The sequence below is a fragment of the Zeus faber genome (genome assembly GCF_960531495.2).
Source record: "Zeus faber genome assembly, chromosome: 14".
In the NCBI taxonomy this organism is placed as follows: domain Eukaryota; kingdom Metazoa; phylum Chordata; class Actinopteri; order Zeiformes; family Zeidae; genus Zeus; species Zeus faber.
Window position 1 is genome coordinate 14554073 of NC_137200.1, and position 23270 is coordinate 14577342.

Sequence of the window (23270 nt, forward strand, 5' to 3'; positions counted from 1 at the left end):
GCGTGTGTGTGTGTGTGTGCGCGCGTGCGTGCGCGCAACACAATAATGCACGCGCAGTACAGCCTCCGGTTCATGGAACAGGGCGCACGCCGCCTCACACACGTCGCAGTTTGTCGCCGGGGACGACAAACGCTTGGGGAGGGACGTGTCCACGTACTCCACTTGTTCCCCACGCCGCGTGGGCCTCCGCGGACCTAAACATGAGCGAAGACGCTTCAATAATCCTGCTCGTCTGGAGACGCCGTCGCCCGTTGTAACGGCGCCCCCGGCTGGCGGATGCGGCCCGCCGCTCAAGCGGGGCGGCCAATCACGCCGGCCCTTACACGGCGACGGGGAGGGGGGGGGCGGGACGCCGAGCTTTTCCACTATGTACAGTATGTTGCAAAAGAACCGCCGTGATGGTTCGGGCGGAGGGCGTGAAAGAGCGGTGAAGAGCATCGCGGGCGGTTCGGTTGGGTTCGGTGCGGTCCAGGTGAGTGCCGGGTGCCGGGGCCCCGTGGCGCCGTCGCCCGCGCGTTGTGTCGCGCCCGGCGCTGTCGGCGGACGATTCATCAGGAAGCTCGTATCGACAGTCACTCAGCCGCGAGCGCGCCGAGGCTTCTGGTGTCGCGTTATCGGGGCTTCTCGTTTGGGGAAACACAACAAAAACAGTGACCTTTTACCCGAGTCGACAGGGGGGGAGGAGAGATAAAGTTTGTGATCGGCGTCGCTAGTATGTATGTATGTATGTCTGTATATGTGTGTGTGTGTGTACGTTCCCCACCTCGAGGAAGGGCTGACTGACTTTGGGGGTAAAGATGTGAATGAAATCGTAAAAAAGCCGGAGCGGGGGAGAGGAGTGTCCCCGCACCGCACGGGACGTCGGTTGGATTCGGACAGATTTTAATCCGCGTGGAGGGCGGTTCTTTAATGGTCGCGTTCCGTGTGTGTGTGTGTGTGTGTGTGTGTGTGTGTGACACCGGCCCAGAAGCATCGGTACGGTTCCGAGGTGTCAACAATAAGTTAGGACGCGGTGGCGAGAGGGCCCCGTGGACGGTAGAACTACTGTTTGTGGGCACTGGGTGCGGGGGGGGGGGTTGTTTTTATTTGTATAGTTTTGTTTTTTTGGGGGGGGCCGTAACGACTCCCTTCATGACAGAGAAGTTGTGTCTCTCCGGCTCCGCGGTTCGGACCCGGTCGACCGCTCGGTCCGTCCCGTCGCCCCCGTGCACTGTTGTGTTTTTATCGCGGCTGGCGGGGACGTGATGTCCGCGTGCTTCTCCCCCCTCCTCCTCAAAATCATCATCATCATCATCATCATCATCATCATCCAAAGAGGGGGGTCTCGCGACGACATTTTTTTTTTTTTTTTTTTTTTAAGTTGGGGAGCTCGTGGGCTTAAACTTTTGTTTTGTTGGGCTATTTTTTTTTTTTTCCACTCGCACGAGGCTGCCGCGATTCTGTTCTAAGTCAGTGTTCGGCGGACGAGTCACATTTTTAATACGCGTTTTTGACTGCGGTGCGAAGTCGGTGCGGTGCAAGTGCCCCCCCGCGTACCCCCTCTTCCGCCCCCCCCCCCCACCCTCCTCTCCAGATTCGCGTCTAAACGCACGGAAAGTTGTACCGGCGACCCCGTTTCGGTTGCGATCGCTCACTTTGCGGGATTTTTTTTTTTTTTTTTTTTTTGGACCCGCTGCGCCTCTTCCAGTGGAGCCGGAGCCGCTAGCAGGCTAACTAGCTACTTCCAGTCACCGCTGGGGACGGGAACTGGAAACTGGGGCTGACGTGCGGCCACGCACCGCGCACGGATGCGTGTACCTGCACAGAAAACCCCGAGTTTGATTAACGATTCTGGATATTTCGGCCCACGTTCGACGACGCTGTCGACCGGGGAGTTTGACAGTATACTGTGTACGGTGTACTTGGGGCTTCCTCCGAAGCAAGATGGACTCTCTCTCTCTCTCTCTCCCTCCCTCCCTCCCGCTCGCTCACCCGCTCTCTCTCTCTCTCGCTCTCATTCGCTCGTCAGTCTTGTCAGAGCCCCAGATCGACATTTTGCACCGATATGGGAAAAGGGAGTTTGTGATGTGAGACACCGTGGGTGATCACAGACGCGTCGTTTCGGAAACAACCCCGTGTTTTGGTGCCTTTCCGCATGAAATACTTGGACACAGTCAGTGGACTTCGTGGGCTTCGCCTGTGGCCGTCCGATCGGGGCATCAGCAGTTTCACCTGAAAACAGCGACGGGCTGCCGCGACCGTAAAGCCCACTGAGCTGTAGTCTGGCCTGATATTTGCGTTTAATTCATCGGATGGTCGTGGCTTTTGGCCTACATGCTTTGCTCTGGGATAACAGGGCGGATCGACGTCGCGGCTGCAATGGTCAGTGATCAACAAAATGTCCAACAGTAGTTCCGTGCATCGCCCTGTGAGTGCAATGCGGTGCCACTCGCAGATTCCCCCCATTTAAAAGTTGCTTTGCTCGCATCGCACCGTGCACTCGCCAATTGAAGGATTTTATTGCAGCAACGCCGAACGTGTAACGCCTAACTGAGAGCAATGTCTTGTATTTTATAGGTCATCGTCATTGCATGACAGGCTGTGGCAGATTCATCCTCATCAGTCATACAGCATTTCCATAGTTTGTTCCTAAGTAAGTATCGCCGTTTTCCATTCAGCATCCGTAAACAAATGGGCTTAAAGTACTCTGTCAACACATAAATGACATGTATAGAAACTAGGACATGTTCATTAATTTACCGATTGATAATTTGTATTTCTGGTGTCATTCGGCCATTTTTCTCTTTGACATGTGTGGTGATGTGAGGTAGGTCCCCTATGTTTGCTGTTTTTAATATTTTAATGTATGGATACCAAAAAATATAGGTCATTAAGTTGATATACTGTTCATGCATTTGCATATTCCTGGAGTTCTGTGTCCTCAGCAAAAGGATGACCAGAATAAAGTTCAATACAGTGTCGTCAAGGTGAGGTGTTGTGGGGCTAGTGGAGTTACATTCAGATAATTTAGCTGACAGTCATTGCCTACAGAACACAAGTCCTATTTCCATTAAGTCTGTGCTATAGATTGAGTAAAACCGCCTCTTTGACCAATAAAAATGGCTTAGGCAGTTAGTAATTTGATATTGGCCTCCAAATATGAATTGACGAGTGTACCGAAATTGTATCCCGCTATAATTGGAGTTGGCTCCTCGCTTTTTAAACCAAGGGGCCATTTGCCCATAATCATACATTTTATATTTGAGCCCTGTACGTGCATCAGTTGGATGGCCCTAAAATCACAACTTCATTGCAAGTTAGACGGTATAAGGAGTGCTGTCAAATGTATAGTGTAATTCAAAAGATCTATTATCTGTTTTTAAAATATTATGAGGTTTTAATGGAGTAACACTCAGTGAATGCATACCAGAATTCGAGCACCCCCCCCCCCCTTTGGGAACTGTAAACATTGTAGCTTGGGGTTTTGTAATTCAAATTGCTATACATAACAGACAAAATGTCCTTACCAGGGAATACTAGTGCTCGTTCATGGGTTTCTTTTTCCTTTCCGTTTTCCTTTCCCTTTCATTTTGTGTTTGATAACTACCTTGCATTGACTGCTTTCTAAAGAAGGCTGTTGGAAAACAGAGTGTCCCTTGATGATCCAACACAGCTTTTGAACATACTCAACAGTTCAGAGCCAACAACAAAACAACAAGATGTAATCAAACAACCTGATGTGTTCACATTTATAACTGCATAAGAACTATTGGTGTCGGATAGAAATATTTTGTGGGCCTCTTTAGTTTGGTCGCTGCTTATGCAATTACAAAGGGTGTATGATGGCAATAATTGCACATTGGCTAGAACTCCCAACATCAGAAGGTGGAATGTACTTTATAAGTAAGGGACCAGCTCTCACATTGTTGAAGATATCGAGCCTAATCCTTGGAATGAGAAATGGACAAACATACTAGCTAAAGCAACCTGTACTTAACCATTTTTCTAACAATCCCAGATCACTATGTGGGTATAATGTATAAGCTGTTTTCTTTGAAATTCTGTTGTTCTATTACTTCAGGGTCAAGCTAATTGTGACCATACCTGTTGCAAATAGTTTAATATAGGCACATTGTTATTGCTTTGGATAATGCAGTCAACATTACAAAAAGTCATAGCACGCTGGGTAGACGGTTAAATATTTTTAAATAATAAAACCAGTCAGCTTAATGTATTTTTTTTCTTCTAACTGATAATAGGTTAATGTAATATGATCAGATCTCGACGCAAACATCAGTCTTTTAGAGGGAAGGTTCAGAATTATGAGGAATAGGAATACCTTGATCAACCTATCAAGTCCCTCTTCAGGGTGTCTTAAGGTTTTCAGTTCTTAATTTGTATTTTGACGCATTAGCAGCGTCAGCATCCTGTAGCCGGTTGTTTGCAGTTGTAGCTTCTAGTCAAAATAACATTTTGCCATTACTCCCTGAATTGGTTCCAGCAATTATAATTTGTGTTACTACTACTACTGGAAGTAATGAAAGTGTCATCATTATATTGAGAATTATACCACACTTAACTCTTAAATATAACCCAAACATGATGTGGGACTATTTCAGGATTTAGGTGCTTAAGCCAAGTAATGGGCTGGTGAGTGGTGGCAGTTAGTTTAGGCAAAGAGTGCCTTTCAGAACTACACAAAATACTTATAGAGTACAAAACATGACAAAAGAGTAACAGACAGCTTAATTAATCAAGCATATCATTGAATACAAAATAATATTATAGTGAGTTTAATAATTGCTGGATGTAAAAGAAAGTAATTAAAAAGCTTAAATGTTCCCCGAATCAATTGATAAGATAACGTAAAATACATACTTTTCTCTCGCCCCCTTATTTACTGGCTCTTTTTTTATTTTGGAAGTCCACACATTTTCAGCTTTTTAATTATTTATTTATAAGCACACGTGCAATATATCCAATACTCTACCTGTTTTCCCCATGCAGCATTTTCCATTCTCCATGACTTATATGATAATGAGAAGGACATACATCGGTATATTGTGCATAGGCGGTATCTGAAAAAACAATAAGAACAGTATTTATACTTAACCACAACAGAAATAAAATTATAGATTGAGTATGAGCTATTGTAGACAAAAACAAAACAACTTTTAGATTGTTATTGGTCCGAATCCTGACAAGGAACTAGAGAAACGAGCCGGTAGATCACTTTGAAAAGTTGCACGGGAAGAACTTTAAAAAACATGTAATTTGAGTATATGTCGTTCGGGGCTATCTTTAGTTCCTTATATACAATATTTTACACAAAACGGTCACAAAAAGAGATTATAGAAGACATCTGATAGTTAGTGCACTGACTTCTAAAGGCCGAATTTCAAAATGGATGATAGTCTTTCACAGTGACATCAAATAACCTACAAGTACATTTACCCCGAGACCCTGCAGATGTTTTCATAAAGAATTGGGTTCTTATTAGTTTACAAAGCTAAGATGACATTTTTTTGCTTACTTGGGGATTTTACTCGCAAACCAACAACCAACGCAAGAGAAGATGTTGTCACCACCAAAGTCAAATGGCTCTTAAAATCCATTCGAATAGACAAGCCTTTTGCAAACCAAGAATTTGCATGGGTGATAATCCCAATTACTAATGTAAATGTTGAGTGCTTGATGTAACGTATAGTATGTAACAAGTTCCAGAATTCTTTGTCAATTCATAACACAGTAAATTACTCAATACGAGAGGGCCTTTAACAAATGTCATGGGATTTGTCCCTTACATTTTGAATTAAGTTTTCTTCCCTTCATTTTTAAAGAAAGTGTTGCCTACTTCATGCCTTTAACGGGGCCAGTTTTGAACGTTAGTCATTTATGAATCTCTACCTTTACAACAGATGAGAACAGTTTTGCTAAGGTTACATATCACCACACTGTGAGAAAATCACTACCTCCAGCCAGGTTCACTCCCAAAATGAAAGGTTAAAGTCTGAACCGTCTCTGGAGTTAAATAACTAAAATACTTAGTAACTACATTTCATGTGGATGCTTAAAACAAAGTGATTAGGATTGTTTAAGTTATTATGTGTTTGTCCATCTTGTTTGTCAATCTAGATGGTTAAAGAAATGTCCCCACAGATTTTCATAAAATGCATGCTCCAAACTGCACCTTAGATGCATCAATACATTTATCAAGATACACAATAATCTGAAAGCTGCGTAGAAGTAACTATTAGTTGTAACCAATAAAGAATTATGTGTGCCCATCAAACTGGTACATTTCACAATTTCTGTCATCATCTATTTTCTAATGAAATGCCATTGATCATTGTCAGACATTCTCCATATTTCTGTGTTAATGGTGGGTTTGCTATTTTTCAACCAAGGCTTATTAAAACATTGGATCCCATAATTTAAAGCTGTTCATAGCTCAACCCTGCAAATAGTAAATTGCTTAGCGAGGTTGTGCCATGAACAGTTATCAATGATGGGAACCAGAATTACAAGGCCTCGGTTGAGAAATGGCCAACCTATCCATTAACACTACCAGTCCCGAGTCCGCGGTGTTGGGTCGTTAAGGGTTTCTCTGTTTCTCTGGTCTTCAGGTGCGGTAGTACCATGAAGGGCGGAGGAAGGGGTAAGGAGCCGCTTGCTGCTGGGGAAGTTGGCGGCAAGCGTCCCAAGCGCAAGTGTCTGCAGTGGCACCCGCTCCTCTCCAAAAAGGCTTTAGATTTTTCAGAGGAGGAAGAGGAGGACGACGAAGAGGAGCTGGAGAAGGTGAGCAGACCCTATTGGTCAAAATTGCCAGCCATCCATCAACATGCACAAACAATTTAAAAAAGGAATGCGTTCTTGTTGTAGAAAGAATACCAGGGTTTCTGCCGGTCCTTAAAATGCCTTAAATTCAATTCAATTTTGTATACTTTATTAATCCCTATGGGGGAAATTAGTCCTCTGTGTTTACCTCCCGAGGCTGCCACATAGCAGCACCCGCGGAGCAGTAAGGGGTTAAGTGTTCAAGGACACTTCAGCATGTTACCAGGAAGAGCTGGACATCGAACCGGCAATCTTCCGGTTACTAGACGACCCACTCTATCTCCTGAGCGACTGCCGCCCTCCATATTGTAATGAACATCCCCATATTGTATGTTGTCTCATTTAATATTAATAAGACAATATGGTTTATTAAAAACACTACTTTCAAATTCCTGTATAGCTAAATGTGATGAACCTCAGTCATGTCATGACAGAACCTTGTCTATCTATCTATCTATCCATCTATCTATCTATACATCTATCTATACATCTATCTATGAAAACCTGATTCCTTTTGGTGGGGGTAAATCCTTCGGTATCATCTTCCCTCTAAAAGTCGAATGTGTTTATCATCATTAGCAGCAGGTGCTACGCAGCCAGGACCAGGGGCCGGATGTGGGGCAGTGCGGGGGCCCGGCCGAGGAAGCCGAGGAGGACCCCACCGAGCAGCGGGCCCGCCGGCCCATGAACGCCTTCCTGCTCTTCTGTAAACGCCACCGCTCCCTGGTGCGGCAGGAGCACCCTCGCCTGGACAACCGGGGTGCCACCAAGATCCTGGCCGACTGGTGGGCCGTGCTGGAGCCCAAGGAGAAGCAGAAGTATACAGATATGGCCAGAGAGGTGATAATAGGCTTTTATTTTTCACATCTGCTTCCAGGTGGCCTCGTAGACAAAACAGTTTTGACACAACGTTGTGTCAAATGAAAAATATTTCACAGAACAAATTCGGTCTAATAGAGCATTTTAATATTTCAATCAATTTGTGACTATGGTGGTATTCAATTTAAGGGGGAAATGTTTGCATCACTTCAAATCACTTAAAATATTGAAACAATAGTATTTTAACAGAGTTCTGTAATTATTGCGAGACATAGTAGATGCCAACTTCTGACGCTATTCCCAGATCTCTAGTGACCGTTGTGCAGCTTTGGAGTCAAAGAGTTCATCTGTTGAGATGATTTTGTTAAATGCTGTGGGAGAGGAAAAGACAGAGGAGCTACTTTGCTTGAATGGTCACATGCTGAAGACACCTTTTTAGTGTTTCCATTAGTCAAACTTTGATTTGATATCTCTCTTTCCAAGTTTCAAACTCTCTTCACAAACAGTATAGATTTATTAACTTTGCATTTAAAGAAAAGTTGTAAAGACTCACCTGTTTAGTCTTACAGCAATTATACATGATAAAATATAGCTGCATGCAGCAATACAAGGGGTCCAGTTTAGTCATGTTGGGTGCGTTTCCCGGGTTCTCTGAAACGCAGCACGATTTTCCTTTTTGCATTGAGGTACATCCGGACTCCAGTGACGGTAGATGGCATTGTGTCTCGTAAACGTCAATTATGACGTATAGTATCCAGATAGTTTTAGCCAGGTTGGACATATTTCAGCGTGAAATGCATTGGCTCGTCCCTATCGATCTAAATTTGTTTGGTTTTTCGCTAATATCTACTCCGTATGAGGATCGATTTGCATGAAACTTCAACCACGAGATGTTTCTGACAACGCGGCTCAAACATTTGTAAACCGTGTTCATGTGTTATGCCAAAGTTGGTGTTCCAGATAGTTTTGGGTTTCAAAATTCCAAGACTTTTCACCAGAACAATAACAATAGGGCTCCTAACAATGGAATTTAAAAAAAAAAAATGTATATGCACATACTGTAGGTTCTGCCAATATGAAGAGATCTATGGTCATATATGTATAAGTCATATACGTTACCATATCATTATGTTACATGCAATACATAGTATACAAAGAATATAAATTATAATTTTTTTTTAATGCACGTCTTCTACAGTTAGAAAAATAAATACTGAAATAATACTTCAAATAATAATACTAAAATACTACAGGTCAAATTAATGTTTTTTGTTTTTTTTTATATATATATATATATATATACATATATACAACCGGTGTTGCATGCTTGGCGTGCAACACAGAGTATTTGTATGCCATTGCATCCAAGACAGTTAATCTGTAAGTGGAGTTCAAATTCACAACCTACAATTCCACTTTTTATTAATCACTCTCTCCTGTGGACAACCAGTGGGATGACAAGAGCACAGCTTTTGTGTAATACTAGACCACCACCAACCCCCCTCCTTGGAGAATGATCTTACCATGTTTTGATCTATGAACAACTCATCAACAACAACAAACCCAAAACAAATCATCATTACTTCTCCAAAAGAGACAGACAAACACAGAGACAAACAACAATATGTATTTGACAAAACACGAACATAGAAACATCAGACAACAACGTGTATTTGACAAAACATGATTAAGGAGACGAAAATTGGAACAGAAATTACGACACGTGGCTTCTTCGTGCGATACCTATGGCAGTAAAGGAGAGAAGAGGAGAGAAATGTAATCAGGAGGGTGTTTGGGAGGGTGTTCGAGGCAGAGAGAGTGTGTGTGTGTGTCCACCGGTGAATGCACTGGACTTGTCCCAATTAGTTCTGCTGTATGCGGTCAAAACTAATCGTAAGGCACCCCACAACTTCAAGAAAGCTCAGAGCTAATGCACTGCAGCCAGAGAAGACCCCCCAACCCACAGAGAAGCCGGGAGCCCGCGGAGCAACACCCACGCATGACCCCGAGGTGCACAAACCAGTCCCAGAGTTCACAAAGTGACCCTGCACCCCAGCACTGCGTCGCAACCCGCATCCACAATGGCAAACAGTTACCAAGGGGCCCTGTGAAGCACCCGGCGGGTCGCAGCAGGCCCAAAACCACCTTGCACCAGGGGAATGCCGCCAGGACCCAAACACAGCCTGCAGGGGCCCACCCAGTCACCCCTGGCCAACCACACCCCCACACCAACCCACCAGCGCCCCGCCGCCTCGGCAATCCTCACTGCTCAATGTGTGCTGTTTGTGTATGCGGATATAATGCGGGCTGTGGGGGGTGCAAGCCATCTGAGCATATCGAACCCCGGGTCACTTGCACCCCACCTGCCCTGCAGACCCTGGTCTGGTGGTGTGTTGTTTAGAGTAAGATTTGTGTGGGTGTGTATGTGTTCTAAGCTAGCATAGGTGGTATTAACATTGCAGGACAGTCGTGAAGCACGCCAAGGCAGGAGTGTGACGGTTAAGATCGTAGCTCCCACCCCACCCTTCCTGCAAACCCTAGGCCTATTGTATGGTCTATGTACTGAGGTTGAGTGTGGTTTTACAGTAGTAGTACCTAGTATACTTCTTCAGCTGTCACTTGTCTGTGACTTCAAACAGCAGTTTGTCTCTGTAACCCATATAAAAACATTGGTTCTTCAGGTTTTGAACTGGAGTGTGTTTAAATAATTTTTTTGTTTTAAGAAAAATCTGTGGTCTTCTTTCAGTACAAGGATGCCTTTATGAAGGCGAACCCAGGCTACAAGTGGTGCCCCACCACCAACAAACCAGTCAAGTCCTGCCAGCCGGTCTGCAACCCCCGCAAGAAAGTTTGGGCCTTCCCTTCCAATTCTTCCAAGGACTCTGCCGCTGCCAAAAAAGTGCCCAAGACTGACGGCATGCCACAGTTAAACTTCGCCATGGCAGGTGCGTCTCAGAACGTGTGTGTGTGTGTGTGTGTGTGCGCGCGCGCGCGGTTTTGATTATATTATTGCTGTTTATCTGCAGATCCTACGAAGATGGGAGGCCTGAGCATGCTGCTGTTGGCTGGGGAACACGCCCTCAGCACCAGAGAGGTACGTTCCAGTTTGAGCTGAGTTTGAGTAATGTAGGAGTTCTCCACCAGGTGAACAGATTCTTTTGGTTTTAAGTAAACCGCACAGGAGATTAATGCCAGTTCATTGTAGAACAATATGTAATCCAGGATATTATAGATTTTGTTCTCCCTTTTTAGATATCTCCCAGCAATCCTAAATCCAGTTTCCCTGACACAGCAAGTGAGGAGAAAGCCTTTCCAGGGAACAAAGAGGAGGTATTGACACGGGACATCCTGTGAAATCACAATCAAACATCACAGCACATCACTATACAATTAATCACAAGCAGCAAAAAAGTATAACAATATATTTTTTATATATCAAAGGCTGATTTGCTGAAGCAAAATGGCTCAAAGTTGCCATGCATTGAAATGTGCAAGCTTTTAACAACTTATAATAAAATTGCATTTTCTCGTCTTCCTGCATTAATGACTTATTTTTTCTCCACATTTTTCCTTTAGATATTATCTGGAGCCACACAGAATAGAGTGCCTGACATTTCTACAAGCAGGGTCACGTCCCCCCTCTCCCAAATGACAGAAGATGTAGGTTGTTAATTGAAACTGCTCTCATGGCTTACAGTTATTGATTCAATTTTGTCAGCTTGTTATGACAACGAGCTTGCCAAGTTTGTGAAATTGATCGGCTGCCGTAACCTTACTGTCTAACCAAAGTGCATGAATTAATGGAGCAATTTGTAGGGAACAGAGTAATTCAGCAAAACTGTACTGAATACTTTATTTTAAAGTATCACTCTTTCCAGGTGTCTTCACATCCGCCACTATCTACGGCCCCAGAGGGAAAGCCATGCGGGCAGTCTGCTCTCTTTCAGCTCGCTGAGGTAACGTAAACCATTATGTTTTTATATAAAAGTTGATATTCTTACACAGACAGTCAATGTCAGTCACTTAAAACTTATTAGACGAATGTGAATATTGCAAACTTTTAAGGGATTTATTTAGGGATTACCGTGCAATCAATAACTTTTTTTTTTTTTTTCTTGATATCAGCCTCAACTGAAATATTTGACAAATTACAGAAAGTGTTACTTAGATGCGGTGAAATAATGATTTAGGTGATATGATTTCATGCAAAAGCTGTGTGGGAGGATGTGGTTTCATTGTACCAATACAAAAAAAAGTACAAATACATGAAGAGTGCGGTGGAAACTCTTACACCAATGGCACAAAATATCTTAAAACATGCCAACAAGTAAATCTACCATAATTATTACATATTTGCCTGATTATTTGTGCTGACTGTGATCATTTTGTAAAATCATTACCTTCCACAATCGTGTTTCCATTAAAATTTCAGGGGAATTTTTAACCAATTTAAGAAACTAGTGCATGCCCGGTCTTAATTTAAGACGTTCTTATGCATTTCAATGGCTCACTTTAACAAAACGGCAATGATTCAGTCCTTAGTATGCCCAGACGCAGAGCCCTGATGGCCGACAAAAAGTTCATGTTTGTGACAGGCCTACAAACATGCTGTGATTTTGCTCGGTCCTTCTCGCTGGCCTACAAGTACAGTCATCTCCGTTTCAACATCCATCATCCATCTATCTAGATTTTGGCTCTTGGGTAACAAGAAAAAGCTACAAACTATTATTAGTGTGCCTCCATTTCAGAGTTGTTTGTTTAAATTCAAATTTTGTTCATTATGTCATTTCAAAAGATGTGCTTAGCCTCTGAAGCTGTTAAGATGGAGGCCGACTCTGAGCCACAGGAGAGCACGTCCTCAGCCTCCGCGGCCCAGCAAGACACAGCTCAGAACTTGGAGCTCCGGGAGGAGACGGGGGACCTCAGAGACCGCCTGCCCTCCTCCCTCCCGTCGCCCCTGTCGCCCTCCCTTCCCTCCTCCTCCTCCACCTCCACCGACACTGTTGCCCCGGAGGTCACTGGCCAAAATGCACGTGTCAAAAAGAAGAGCAAGAAGAAGGAGGCTCAGAAGGAAATTGCCAAGTCGAGCGACAATGCAAACCGGAGCCCGGATAAAAAGAAAGATCCAGAAGAAGAGATGGACAGCGTCTTCTCTACTATCGAGGCGGTGGCCAAAGGCTCCTGGAGGGATGCCAAGGCCAAGAAGAGAGTCCACGCTGTGGACGGCGGACCTGGCTCCCCCAAGAAGAAGAGCAAGCCCAAGGTCAAAACACCTCTCAAGGAGGATGAGGACGAGCTGAAGGAGGAGGACGACGGGCCCCCCACACCACCACGTGCCCACTCTGTCTCTGAGGCAGTCGCTAAGGAGGAGATGCCACCTCTCTTCAGCCCCAAAGAAGAGGTGGCGGAGGAGGCTGGCGGCAGGGGCGTGCAGTCCCCCGCCGGCGAGCTGGAGCCTCGGCTGGCCCCTGCTGATTTCCCGCACGCCAAGCTGAAAGATGAGGAGGTCGGGAAGGAGAAGTCCGTCGAAATGGACTTGAACGCCGAGAGCCGCGGCTCCAGGAAGTCTGAGCGGAGCTGCAAGGGGGCTCTGTACAAGACTCTGGTGTCCGAGGGAATGCTCACTTCTCTGAGAGCCAACATCGACCGAGGTATAAACACAGAATCACGGGCAGTGCTAGGCAATATTGACAAAATTCAACTTGACAATATCTTTGATGAATACCTTGATAATGATGATTTGACAATAATTTGGGGATAACGTTTGAAATATTTGAGGAACAAATAGTGTGGATTATATAATCAAGCAGGTAAAGGCTTTGGCTGGAACAGTCTGACGGTCAGAAAGTTGCATTACTTTTAACTATATTACGATAACAAAATCCCAGACGATATCTGGTGTCATATCACAATTTCAATATTATATTGCTTTTTTTCCCGGCCCTATTCAAAATAAAATTTTAATCATTAAAACATACCCATTCAAAAGGTTATTTTATTTTTTTTCTGTGCACCTTTTGTACCGTTTTGTGTTGTGTGTGTGTTTTTTTTTTGTTTGTTTTTTAGGGAAACGGGGTGCTTTCCGTGTATCTGACCATGACGCGAACTGGACTGATGACAGCTGGTCTGTGTCTCAGATGGGAGCCAATAACCCCAAGAAGCTGAAAAAGTCCAAGTCCAAAGACGAATCTTCACAGTGGTAAACAAGCGCCTTTCGTGTTATTTAATTATGAGACAATAAGTCCAAAAGACTCCATCCCAAAAGTCAGGTGTGACTAAAATCAAAAGTGTGCAGGCACAGCTACGCTGGAGCACATCCTGTCACATCTTCAGGGCTTCTGTTGGTGTCATAACCAAGTTATTAAGTGTTAGGCTCATTTAGATCCTGTTAGCACAGAAAATGGAACAGTTTGCCACATTGTGGACGTACAGAATGTCACAGTACAGGCTCATAATTATAACTTTAAAACATTGTCTAAGGTGAGGAGCTGAAGATTATGGCAGATGTTAGCAAGCGACTCCAGGGTCCTCAGGTAATTGGGTTAAACTTCCGTCAGACCGGCCATGGTGCTGTATTTGGCTATGGAGGAAATTGTGTACTTCATTGAGTTAACCGTTCCATTTGAGGATGTAATGGTGGAAGCCTTAGTTTTAAGTAAACAAATTCAACAGGAGGACCTGTAGGCTGAGGGTACCGGACATGGGTATGGAGGGCTCGTTCTTCTCGGTTTTGTTTTTTCTGTTTTCTTTGTTTGTTTTTGTCGTTGTTACTTTGGTGCCTTTTTCAGGGTCATTTGTTAAAGCTAAACCTCAAACATCTCCTTTCTATGTTCAGCCTCGGCAAGCTTGAGGAAGAGTTTGAGAAAAAGTTCAACAGCCTGCCACAGTACAGCCCAACGACGTTTGACAAGAAGAGCACCGCTGTGGCCAAGAAGAAGAAAGCCGACGCCCCCATCCCACAAGAGGAAGCCCTCAAAGCTGGTAAAGGTAGGCAGCAGTCGTTTTTCCCAGAACATTCCCTTTTCATATTGAGTCCAAAGAAATTCTCGTTGCTCTGAAGAAAATGTCTTTAATCTCATCCACAGCTCACTGTGTACTCACTGTTTTGTAGAGTTGTGTTTGCTTTATTCCACTGCTTCTGTTGTGCGCTGCGTTACAGTTCGGTAAAAATTGAATCCATTTAGGCTCCATAACACGGCATTTCCATGCTCTTTTCTTTTCTTTTCTTTTTTTGTTTTCCTCCCCCTCTGCACTTTTGTTTCTCGATACGTCAGGACCATCTCCATCTCAGAAAAAGACTTCATTCCACAAGATTGTTAGGAAGCACAAACAGAGAAAGGAGAAACCGAATGCTGTGGAAAAAGGTGAACTTGTTTTATTGCATTACAGAGAAATCCATTCATATTCATTGTCTCCCCGTGGTAGCCAATTTCATTTATGTATTTGTTTATTTATTTTCTTTAGTGCCCAATGTAACTCTGCCTAGTAACAGGAGGCAGAGTTAGGAGGACATACTGTTGCGTACCAAGTACAGATGGCAATTTGTGGTCAATTGAGTCTTGAGATATTCTAACATTTTATTTGAGGGTATAATTGTTAATTCAAACATTTAACTAAAACAAGCACAGTTATTGTCTACTTTGTAAGTTGAATAATATTACATTCGAAAGCAAAACTTCTCTATTCAAATTCCCACGCCCTCAAATCAAATATGATTTCATTCTCAAATAATCACATTCTTGTGGATATTCTGATCATTCATTTGAACATCAATTCCTAATATCGATATTAGAACTGGTTATCAGGATGGCCGCCCGCCTTTCAGAAATTTCATTCAAATAGAAAATGGCCGCCACTTTGGGTGGCAAGGAGAGACAAGTTGCATTTGACCAGAGCAGGGTTCTTACTCGCAGTTTCTCTCCTCTAGTCACTCCGAGTGATTCCGCGCCGCCTGATTTGGCGGCTAAAGCCAAAACGTGCGTCCCGGTGGCCGCGACGTGCCCCGACGCGCAGGGCAGCGCCAGCATGGAGACACTCGTCGGCAGCCAGAAGCGGAAGGCCAGAAAGAGCAAGATCACCCACTTAGTGCGGACAGCTGATGGCAGTGTGTCCCCGGCTGAAGGTGAGCGACTGAAATGTTCCCACCTTTTTGTGATCTAGAAAGGAGTGTAATTAAAAAAAAAAAACTAAAAAACGGTTGGATCTCTGTATTTTGTTTTCTTTTGGTTTGAAATCCATGGGTGCGTATTGAATTGATGAGTCCATCCTCGTGAATATGAGAACTTAGTAGACATGCTTTCCAGAACATCAGCAAAGGTGGTGTTCATTAGCTCTCTAAATGAAAGGGGGAAAAATATGAAGACGGTAAACGATTAAAAATTAAAAAGAAAAGCTGAAAAATTTAAAACCCCTTCACACCAACCTGCCTTCACCGCTGAAACTTGTTATTATAACTGTTATTACTAGTAGTAACAGTTCTAATAAATCCATGGAATGTTTTCTTTTTTTTTTTCACAGAAGACAAAACTAGGGACCTGAACCAGGAACAGGATGAGAAGCCATTATTACCCCAACAGGATTTATGCAATGACAAAGGGTGCTACAGCGCCCCCAGTCCAGAGGAGGCAGACACGAGCACCGTAGCGCAAGAGCTTCCCGCTTTCTTCAGCTTGGCTGCACTTGCCGAAGTGGCAGCCATGGAAAATGTTCACAGGTCAATAACGGCCAACCAGCCTGTACTCTTTAAAGTGGTAATCCTTAAGATTGTCTGTGTTGGGTGGATTACACCAGTGGTTCTCAAACTTTCTTTTTTTTTTTTTTTTGTAGTGTACCCCATCTAAGATCTTTTTTCAGAGCCACTTCACTAGCACTGAGAGAAAAAAAATGAAAATAAAACATTTTAAACATTATATAAAACCAATATTTTTTTAACTTTTTATTTTTTATTTATTTTTATTTTTTATATAAATACCCCTAGGGGTACAAGTATGCCCATTTGTGAAACACTGGACGACACTACAAGTCCCAAAACTCAAAACGGCTACTTTTTTTTCCCCCAACATCTGGGTTCACCTTCGTCGTTGCTCAGACGGTCAAATTACACTACTCACAAAAAGTTAGGGATATTTGGCTTTTGGGTGAAATTTATGGAAAATGTAAAAAGTTCACGCTACAGTGATATTATATCATGAAAGTAGGGCATTTAAGTAGAAGCATGCAATGGTGATTTCCTCATCTCAAACAATTTATTGAAACAAGAGCCAACAACAGCAGTGGGTTTACCACAACAAATGTAAATGCTCCCTGGCCCATGCAAGACGATGATGCCTGTGCCTGGTGGTGTGGTCAGGTACCCTTGCAGGTCGTCTAGCACGCAGACCACGCTGATGTAAACGGTTTCGCATGGTCTGACGTGACACTTGGGTGCCTCTCCCCTCCCTTAAATGTGCCTGGAGTTGAGTGGCATTCATCATCCGGTTCCGCTGGGCACTGTTCACAAGGAAGCGGTCATCAGTGTGGGATGTGGCCAAAGGACGTCCACTTCTATGCCTTTCTGTGACTCTTCCAGTCTCTCTGTATCTCTGCTGGAACCTGCTGATGACACTCTGTGACACTCTAAGCTCAGTGGCCACTTCCCTCTGAGAACATCCTGTTTGAAGCTTCACAATGGCGAGGTACTGTTGATCAGTTGTTAGGTGTCGTGTTGGTCTCATGATGTCATAATTTGAACAGCATGATGAGGAGGACTGTTTAAATACCAATTCTAATTGAACCAGGAAATGTATTGGTCGATTCACGGATCAAACACCTGTTGTGAATTTTGCCGTTCAGCTCCTTGTGAGAGAACAGCAAGTTGTGCACAAAGTACTGAAACATTCAACAGTTGGACATGTGCATTCAAAGGTTTAGAGAAGGTCAAATTAAGTTCACCTGTAAAGGTAATACTGCATTTTAGGTTCATCCTGAAATTTCACCCAAAAGCCGAATATCCGTAACTTTCTGTGAGTAGTGTATTTTCCTCAGAAGTATGCATTGTTCTTATAATTTGTTTGTATTATTATTATTTTTTTTAATCTTGGTTTATTGAGGTGGTTGGGTGCTTGATCTTTGCATTCAGAATATAGTGGGGCACATACATAATGCAAATTTATTGAATAGCTGCTTCTTAAAAAGTGCCAGCTAAATAAACTAGAATGATTAAAAATAATAATGAACTAAATAATCTCATGGATTCCCACTTATTACATGTTGTGAGATAAACACGTGTTTTGCATTTCCACACGATTTGTCTTGGTTGAAGCTTCTGCTCGTACAGTATTTTCGGTTTTGAGATATTATTATTTTTTTAACGAATACAGGCTTGAACTTGTCATCCTAAGTTTTGACCATGACTTTTGTGTTGTTGTTTTCTTTTTTTGCCGGCTGTTCCAGAGGCCAGCGGAGCTTGGCCGACAGCCAGAAAAAGGAACTGTCCCAGACTCCCGTGCTCATCTCCTGCGCTGACCAGTGAGGCCCTGCCGCTGCTCCCAGAGAAAGCCTCGCGCCGTGGATGCTGCGCTTTTACGCTTCATGTTCCTCCATGTTCTATTCCTGTGCCGGCGGGGTGGGGTGGGGGGTGCAGAGACAGCAGGAAGCTTGGGACAGACTCCGTACCACACCCCTGTACCCTCCCTTCTCTGTGGTGAAATGGCTCAAGCTTTGGACCTGGAATGGGGGAGGGAAGAGAGCCCACCCCGCCCCACCCCCTCCGCCTGCCTGCACCCCGCCCCCATACTGCCCCTTAGATTTCAGTGTTCTCCTGAAGCCTTCCTTTGGTAATAGGAGGTGGCCTTTCCGACGTCCCCTTTTCTCCTTAAAAGGCACGGTTTAAGTCCCCCCCCCCCCCCCCCCCCATTTTCAAACCTTTTCAAAAAGGGTTTTAAAAAGGTGTCATTGTTCGGTGGGGGCCAACACGCGGCACGGAAATACTCCAATGTGAATACTAATCTGCTTTTGAGCAACCGGCAACTCGTTTGGTGATTGGCAATGGGTTTTAACAATGTAAACCACTATCATAAATCAATGCCTTTTTAGATACGGAACATTTGACCAAACAACCGATAAGTGACATGCCCATCCCCCTTTCATGAGCCAATTATCAATTGGCGTATCGATGAGTGGCGCCCAACGACAACACGCTCGGTTTTGTGGCACTGCACGTCGCCAGGCAAGTGCCCGGTTTCACAGGCCTACAGGGAAGTATAAACCAGGCCTTAGAAGCTCTGGTCGAACCTGTGGAACAACCGAGTTGCCCCCTTTCCAAATAGTGCATGGCTTCCCTTAGAAATAGATCCTCGTCCCTAAAGAGTCGTATCCTTTTCGCCACCTAGAAGCCATTTTAGCATCAGGTCTAGCAGACAAAAAAATGCATTTGAGGTAGAATGAACCCAACGCAGCATTCCTTTTTTTTTTTTTTTTTTTTTTTTTTTTGTTTATATATATATATATACACACACATACATACATACACAAGGGCACAGCTTTTCTGTCACCTCTTTACCTCTTTCACACCTGCTGACAGAGTTCCCTCCACCTCTGCTAGAATACCTCTACGTGCCCTCCTCCCTTCAGCTTCAACCCAAACCAAGTGAACCAGGGTAACCCATGACGACGGACAGGCTTCTATGACCTCCTTGTTGCTTTGTGTTTTTATATTCGGTCGTACACTTATTGTCGGTGTACTTGATCTGTAGAGAAGGTGAGGTATATTTATCTTGACTTCTTATAGTGTTTTTATTAGGAAGTGCTACTGTGCAACGGTGTGTTGTAGCGACCCCATAAGCAGTGTAGATATAAGAGTAAGCCTACGTACTCCCCTGCGTTTGAAGCAGAGTTGATTTATAGCTTAGGATACGTTTTGTCTATTAATTCTTAGAGATATGCTTTTCTTTGTTATTGTCAAGTTTTATCGAGTGGGGAGTCCACTTTAAAACAACAAAAAAAAACAAAAAAAAAAAACAAAAAAAAAAAAACCCACCATGCTTTTGCAATAGCAAAGTAGTGTGCGGAGTAAACAATATATGTTATCCACAGCCTTAACCCTCCCACGTTAAAACCTTCAAGTCACCGCAGAACTCATCAGTTGGCCTTTTCGGCGGCGTCACACCTCTACGATATAAACAGTTTTTCAAAACGTGAAACGCAGCGAGCGTCAGTACTTGATGTTCTCACACTTGCGGAGCGCATAGAGAGGCCATTTCGTTGTGTGTGAGTTACTTTCACAGTAGTTATTTCTCTTCCTTTTATTATTATTTTTTGTTTTTGAATGAACACTGCACTCATTTCCCATTGTTGTATCAGAGTTTCCCAGTAGAGTATGCCTTGTCTTCATTTGCCTGACTGGTTGCTGTCGGTCTCCATGGCGATGGTCTTAACCTGTTTTGTTTTTTTTATGAGCTACAAGAAAAGGAATCATGTTGTAATGGGCCTCATTCACAAAACAAATCTCTTACTCTTCTTAATTTATTCTTTGTACGCAAAAGCAGTTTGACATTCACGGGCAAGGGCTTGATTTGTTTATATTCCTGGTGTGTTGCTATTTGCCAGTTGTTCCACTGTACATAGGGCACGTGCACCCAGTGAAAGGTGTGTTGACGGAGGTTCCCTATTCGATTAGATTAGATCTTATTGGCTGGTCGTTTGTTGTCCCTGCGGGGACTAATCTCATAGAACGCATTGCTGATGCGAGAAAAAAAAGCCAACAATGTGTTTTTTTTAGTAGAGCGATTTTGCGTTGAAATTGAATTTCTTATTGATGGGCAGAAGAAAAAGTAATGGCATAAATACATGGCAGAGGCAACTGAATAATGTCTGAGCCCTGCATATGTAATGAAATGGTCTTTTCTATAATTTTCTAGAGTTATGTCACTATTCACCAACATATCTGACAATGTTTATTCTGCTGTTTAGTAAGTAGCTTAAGGCTTTTTTTTTTTTTTAATTAGCACAGCGGGAGAAAAACACAATACTAACAGGCATTTGTATATAACTCTTTCACATTTTTCCCCCATCTTTTCCAGTTGAAGAAGTACACTTTTTTTTTTTTTTTTTTTTACTTGACATGTTATTGCAAGCACTTTGAGTGAAGTGTGAAAATAATCTTTCCTATGAGTGCGGAGGGCTGCAGTCAGACATCGTAGCTGCGTCTGCGTGTTTCATTGGCCTTGGCCTTATGTTGGACAACGGTCAGGAATAGACAACATTGAAACTCACCGTGAACGTATTCTTAAATGTCGATCAACCTGGCAGAGATGGACAACTCCAGAGCAGAGGAGTCATGGCATTATCGTCATTGCTGTGGCTGGAATATGTTTCTTTTCTCTATGTAAGGGGAGTAGAGTTGTCCATCACATTTTAGCGGGAATACTTACTTGTAGCAGAAGGTTCTGTTTTGTCATAGAGCTGATCTTTCTGTCGCCTGGTGCGAAACCCGAACTTTACACACACACACACACACACACACACACTTAAGCTATAATCAATGTTCATAACCAGGTTATGTAACCTTGTAGATCTTTGTGTAACGTCAAAGCTTTTATCAACGGGGAATTCTAAATTTTTTAGGTGGGAAAGAATGGCATTTTACATTTGTTTTTATTCCGTTTCTAGATTTCTCTTTTTCCCATACTTGCATTTACAGTGTGCATCTGCAGTGGTGAGGAGAGGTGAATTTTACCTTCCCTGGGGGTGAAATAAGCTAGAAAGAAAGAACTGTTTCACAAGCTCCCGATTCCCCTTCCCAGGAATAGGTGTGTGTGTGTGTGTGTGTGTGTGTGTGTGTGTGTGTGTGTGTGTGTGTGTGTGTGTGTGTGTGTGTGTGTGTGTGTGTGTGTGTGTGTGTGTGTGTGTGTGTGTGTGTGTGTGTGTGTGTGTGTACTGTTAAGGTTTTTTTGTTTGTTTTTTGTTTTTTTTACCAGACAGGTTTTCCTCTTTCTTAGCTAACTTCAGTGGTCTTTTCTGAGGTCACGTTTACTGTTTAAGACTGTTGTCAAGAAGAGCAAGCTCATTCACAAATGAATGCATCCATGCTTACCGTTTTGAGCAAATCTGCCCGCTGAGATAAAATGCAACACATCTATGTAATGAGCTTGTTTCTTCACCTCTAGAAGTGTGCGATTGACTGCAACTGCCTGACCGTGTCTGGGCTTATACTGTGGGCAAAGTGTGCTCCTCGGGTTCTTGGCGAGAGAGGCGAGTAACGTGTCTGAGAAAATCCTTGCCTATGGAAATACAGTGTAGTTGTAGTTTTTACCCTTAACCAGGTTGTTACCTTTTTCAAGTGTTTTGCTTAACCAAGGCCTTCCATGCAAATGATTGAGAACATGCAGTGGCGCTGTACGGGTTCTCCTTGAATTTGACCATAAAAGCTAACAGACTAACGAGCGTTTCCAACTTAAACATAAGACAAACACTTAACACTTTAAGATAGTCCTAATCAGGTTTTTATATATATTTGAGAGAAGGTTACATTGAGGATGATATAGTCCACGCAGTAAACTGTATATAGTTCTTCCACTGATAGTGGTTCTTTGCAAAGACAGAGAAATTGTCTTCCCCCAAAAGAGATATATTTGCTTATTGCAAGTGAGTTTATTGACATTTGCCAAAGAGAAGGGAAGGTTGTCTTTAAATAGAAATTGTTTAAATATATATATTAAAAAAAGAAAGCGAGCATGACAGTTGCACTGCAATTTCTAGGTGTATAAATCTTCAGGTAACATGATATCAGCACAACTAACCTTGTGTATCCAATGGGTTTTCCTTGCCAGTTGCCGTTTAAACCCAGAGTTTGACTGGTGTGCAAAAAAAAAAAAAAAGGCACCACGCAATGCCTCTTTTAATAAAAAAAAATATGTGCACCTTAATGACCCAAACCAAAACGACCATGACCATGAAAGAAAATATATAATTTTTACCCCATCAATGAAATTATGCATTTTGACTAATATGTGCTATAGTACAGTCAATAACAATCCCCACATCAACAGAATAGCCATAATACTGTCACCCCTGCCCCCCTTCTTCCAATTTTTCTATATAGAAATGCCTCTATGAAGTTAAAATTCCTATATTAGTTACCTAAATGACTATAAATAATACCCTTTTGTGCTAGTACTGTCTTCTTGAATGTAATCATTTTGTACCTGTATTTTTCTAATTCCAATTCAGTCTCGATTGTACTGTATGTATGCTATGGTATACTGTTCCTAGGTGCATAGTTCGTCACAACCAACGGTTTTCACAAGATTGCTGCTGTGCTGCGAACTCGCTGGAAGTGTGGCGGAGGTTAGCGTCCGGAAGGACTTAACTTGTGAGTGATCTTTTGGACTGATTGAGATATTCTTGCATTTTGAACGGTGGGATACCACGCGCCCCCTCCCACCCCCCCCACCCCCCAAATTTGTTATTCCTATGTTGTTGTTGTTTCTCTCCTTTTCTTTGCAGTAAAATTGAGACTGTTCAGGACAGTAAAAACCAGGGACACTCCTGCAATCGAATAGAATGATGGAATGCATGGTTTTCAACTTATTTATTACAATTCCTTTTTTTTTTTTTTTTTTTTTTTCTTCTTTCTTTTTTAGGTTTGGTCAAATCAG

At 43.1% G+C, this 23270-nt stretch overlaps 1 protein-coding gene across 1 annotated transcript; it reads left to right on the forward strand.

Moving 5' to 3' along the window:
* Positions 1-6618: 6618 nt before the first annotated feature.
* bbx (BBX high mobility group box domain containing) lies at positions 6619-18145 on the forward strand (the record flags this gene model as incomplete). Its single annotated transcript, XM_080013443.1, has 14 exons — positions 6619-6777; positions 7396-7656; positions 10382-10580; positions 10662-10729; positions 10888-10965; positions 11212-11295; positions 11529-11591; positions 12431-13286; positions 13702-13834; positions 14471-14622; positions 14910-14999; positions 15563-15757; positions 16153-16348; positions 18067-18145. The coding sequence occupies 14 exons, from the start codon at positions 6619-6621 to the stop codon at positions 18143-18145; spliced, it is 2613 nt and encodes an 870-aa protein (XP_079869569.1).
* Between the last annotated feature and the right edge of the window lie 5125 nt (positions 18146-23270).